Source organism: Perkinsus marinus (genome assembly GCF_000006405.1).
Source record: "Perkinsus marinus ATCC 50983 genomic scaffold scf_1104296937140, whole genome shotgun sequence".
NCBI lineage: Eukaryota > Perkinsozoa > Perkinsida > Perkinsidae > Perkinsus > Perkinsus marinus.
The window spans coordinates 12,964-17,218 of NW_003213889.1; the positions used below are offsets into that span (position 1 = coordinate 12,964).

The following is a 4,255-nucleotide window of genomic DNA, read 5'->3' on the forward strand; positions in this document are numbered from 1 at the left end:
GCGTGAACGATCATCGGCGCCCCACCATCGACCGGCTGACAGAATAACATTGTTTACCTTTAGCACCAATAATTTCATACTTCTCATCTCGAACATATTGACCCAACTTTGGGTTCCGGTCTTTGGTAATAAGAACAATATCTCCAGCCTCCAATGGCTGAGTACCAGTGCTCTTCTTGCTGCTCTCCACTGCAGCGTGTTGTCTCCTATCCAACCAGAACTCTCGGAAAATTCCAAGCATATGATCACGTCTCTTGATACGGCGACGGCAATCAGCTATCACCTGAGCGTTGTGCAGCGGGTCCGAGGGAAGGAATTTCGGACGTAATCGTTCCCATTCTTCGGCTGCATTATCATCAGCGGTCAAGAAGCGAGCGATCGGTAGCTTAGACGAGTATCCATAGACCAACTCGAAAGGAGACGGAGCACCATCCTTTGGGGTAGATTCTACCCCAACAATTCTGAATTGTTAATACGATTAGCAGCAATACATAACATAAGTTCCCAATCCGGCATCTTGGCATTTTGTAGCATAGAGCGTAGGCAGCGTCCTAGTACTTTGTGTTTCACCTCATAGAATCCTCCAAGGTGAGGACTCCTGCTTGGCAGGACTTCATGTCGCATAGCATTCATCAATAATAGTGACGAGAATCCCGGATGGCGACAGAACTGACTTCCCTGATCTGTTATGATCAGATCCGTCACATTTCCCCATTGCCACACGATAACCTTCTCGACTTCCGTCACAACAGTACTGCCTCGACAATCAGGTATTAATCGAAAGCAGGTGAAGCCAGTATAGCAGCATACAAAGGTGACCACGTACCAAGGTGGCTCCGTCTTTGCCGTAGCTGCCATCCCGACTCTTGGAGATCGCATAGGACCATATAGATCAATCCCCACGGTCCGAAATGGACCGAAAGGAACACCAATGCCTCCCGTTTCTTCTGCAATATCCGATGGTCTTACCACCGAGCGTTGGCATGGTTCGCAAGCATTGACGGTTTGCTTGATGATCTTCTTCATTCCCGGACACCATGCCACTTCAGCGATCTCGTGTGATACTTCATAGAATGCTGCATGCGCTGCTTGATGGCGTGCAGCCTCAGCAATCTCTGACATAAGGTGCCTCGGCACCACAACTTGGGTCAAGACTTTTCGCCCTTCTCCACTCTTGAGGAGAATCCGACGGCATAACAAATTTTCCTTGTTGAGAAATAATCGGTAGACGAATCCAGTCGCTTTTTCTCCTAGCGACGGGTCAGAATTGAGTGCCTCTCTGGCACGATTCGTTTCAGAATCACGAACTTGTTCGTAACGTAGCCACTGCAATCGTGAACCATTGCAGTTGTCCGGCGACTTGTCATCAGCTGCAGCACTTTGCCCTGCTGTGGACCTCCATGCGCCAAATATTTGTTGTAACCCCACGAATCTCCTATAACTGGGTACAATAAAGCATGACCACCCAAGAAGGTCATTCCCGATACCATAATCGCTAGCACCTAGATTCTGCGATGACTCTACCGTGACTCCATTATCCGAGTCACTAGACGTCTCGCCTATAGGCTCTACCGCGATGGGGGCGATCATTTCCCCCTTTGGTTTTTCCACGGGAATACATATGGTCATTTCCGGAGCTCGTGATAACATATCCGCATGAATATTTTTCGCTGCTATAACGTGACATATTTCTAGTCGTATAGACCGGCGTCGCCAATCGAAATTCAAATCAATAATCATATTCCGGAGTCGCAGAATAGCTTGCTTCTCCAATGCCTTGCTCCCACATGTCAAGGCCCACGGGTCACTTTGTTTTTGTGTGACACGTGAATCAGTGCCCACTCTGATTGATTTCAGGTGTGGCATCAATACTAATAGAGTATCCAATCGTCGAAGACACATTGCCAATCCATATAGTTCTTTACGATTGCAATGCCATACATCTTGCTTCTTATTGAAGCCCTTCGCCTCAGAATACACTATCGCTGATGGATTGTAGATATTATCAGTCCCCTCTACCAGACCACGATCCACCACCACGAATCCATAACCCACTTTGGACGCATCAGTGCGTACGTCAATATCGGTGATGCTTCCATATATTCTCAGATTCTCATCTTCTGCGGAGCTCGCCTTCCAATAGAACTTCGCACAGTCGAAGTGCTTTGACAAGAGATTGCATACATGGGAATCCTGGCAAGGACTATCCCAGTCTGTCCATCCACCACTCAAACGTCGGAGAGTGTCAGCATGAGCTCTCGCCAAGGTCTCACAGAATCCACCTGTCAGTGCTAGGAATACTCCAGCTGCACTGAAGATCTGCCTTTTGGTATATGGATGATGCAACTCCCTTTCTACAACTGAAGATCTATGGCCACGAGCCTGGGCCTAAGACTGAGATCGATTTCTGGATGCGTAGAATGCAGAAAATTACCGCGGTCACCGAGCAGTTGAAGTCCAAAAGTTGTCGAGCCGTTTTCGGTACGCTGCACGCCGTTACGCGTGTGGGTCAGGATGTTGCTCCAAAGTCTCGGCAAGTGGTGTTCAACACTCTTCGGCGGTGGAATCGGGTGGAATTCTTGATTACGGAAGCTTTCAACGAGGCTCAAGATAATGTAAAGTACCTGAACACTCTGGAGAAGTTTATGGAACCACTTTACACTGGTACTCCTGACATGATCTCGGATTCTCTACCAGCATTGCTTAACGCTATCAAGATGGTACATACCATTGCCCGATACTACAACACGACTGAGAGATTGACCAATCTGTTCACCAAGATGACCAACCAGATGATCATCAACTGCAAGGCCTATTTATTGGGCGATGAGCATCCGGACAAGCTGTGGGAGACGAAGCCTGTAGTATTGGTAAAGAAGCTGCGGGCTTGTCTTAATCTCAACGAGGTATACCAAGAACAGTATCATTTCAATAGGAAGAAGCTCCTAGCGCTACCGAAAGGAAAGCAGTTTGACTTCTCAGAGACTCAGATTTTCGGGAGGTTTGACCTGTTCTGCCGCCGCGTGCTCAAGCTAGTGGATATGTTCTCGACCGTCCATCAATTCGAGTCACTGGCCGCGTGTCGGTTTGACGGTATGGAACAACTCGTGGTCAGCTCCCGCACCATCATGGAGGAGTTCCGGAACAAACGACATGACCTTCTAGATTTCCACAACAACCGGTTCGATCGCGATTATGTCGAATTCAACGTCCGGATTGCCGACCTAGAGAGCGCACTACAGCAGTTCATCAATCAGAGCTTCGAGAGCATCACTTCTATCGAGTCCAGTCTAAACTTGCTGAAGAGCTACCAATCGATTTTGCAGCGTGAGAGCCTCAAGGCCGATCTCGAGAGCAAGTACACTGTCATCTTTCACAATTACGGTGTAGAACTGACACAGATTCAAGATTCTTATGAGAAACTGAAAGCGTCACCGCCGTTAGTGAGAAATTTGCCTCCGGTCGCGGGTAACATTACATGGAGTCGTCATCTGCTCCGGCGAATCGAAGGGCCGATGAAACGCTTTCAGAAGAATCCGACTATTCTCCAAAGCAAGGATGCTCGCAAAATCATCAGAATGTACAACAAGATGGCGAAGACTTTGGTCGAGTTCGAGACGTTGTGGTATGAGGCATGGCTCAACTCAATCGAGGTTGCCAAGAGCGGGCTCCATGCTACACTGATTGTCCGACATCCTGATGACGGCAAATTCTATGTCAACTTCGACTGGGAGATTCTTCAGTTGATACGGGAGACCAAGTGCCTTGAACGCATCGGAGTAGAGGTTCCTGGGCCAGCACGACTTGTGCTATTACAAGAACAGAAGTTCAAGCAACACTACAATGAACTGTCGTACATTCTGAAAGAGTATCGTCGAGTGGTACAGGCTATAAAGCCGGTCGTGACGAACCTCCTCAAACCGCATTTGGACAATATGGAGTACCAGCTTAGGCCTGGAATGATTGCTCTCACTTGGACGTCTCTGAATATAGAGTCATATGTGGAGAATTTATGGTCGGAACTCAACGCTTTGGAGGAGCTTGTCAGAACGGTGAGTTTGTTAGACTGGGCGTTCTACCATTGTAAATGGTGATTCACTCAGGTGAACGATTTGATGGATAATCGTATTGATGCTAATCTCAAGGATGTGTCTTGCATGATACTATTAGAGTTGCCAGAAGAAGGAGAGGTTGTGAGTCTTGATGACTTCGTTGAACTCCAGGAACGGCATGTCCGGGACATGACCAGCGTGCT

General features: G+C 48.0%; 1 protein-coding gene across 1 annotated transcript in view; it reads left to right on the forward strand.

Moving 5' to 3' along the window:
- Nucleotides 1-2,333: 2,333 nt before the first annotated feature.
- Pmar_PMAR023271 (axonemal dynein gamma heavy chain, putative) overlaps nucleotides 2,334-4,255 on the forward strand; it is a gene marked incomplete at both ends in the record, with an annotated part of 8,732 nt that continues 6,810 nt past the window's right edge. The window contains 2 exons of the mRNA XM_002783105.1: nucleotides 2,334-4,052; nucleotides 4,104-4,250. Of these exons, the coding sequence (XP_002783151.1) occupies nucleotides 2,334-4,052; nucleotides 4,104-4,250 (1,866 nt within the window). The remainder of the gene's footprint in view (nucleotides 4,053-4,103; nucleotides 4,251-4,255) is intronic.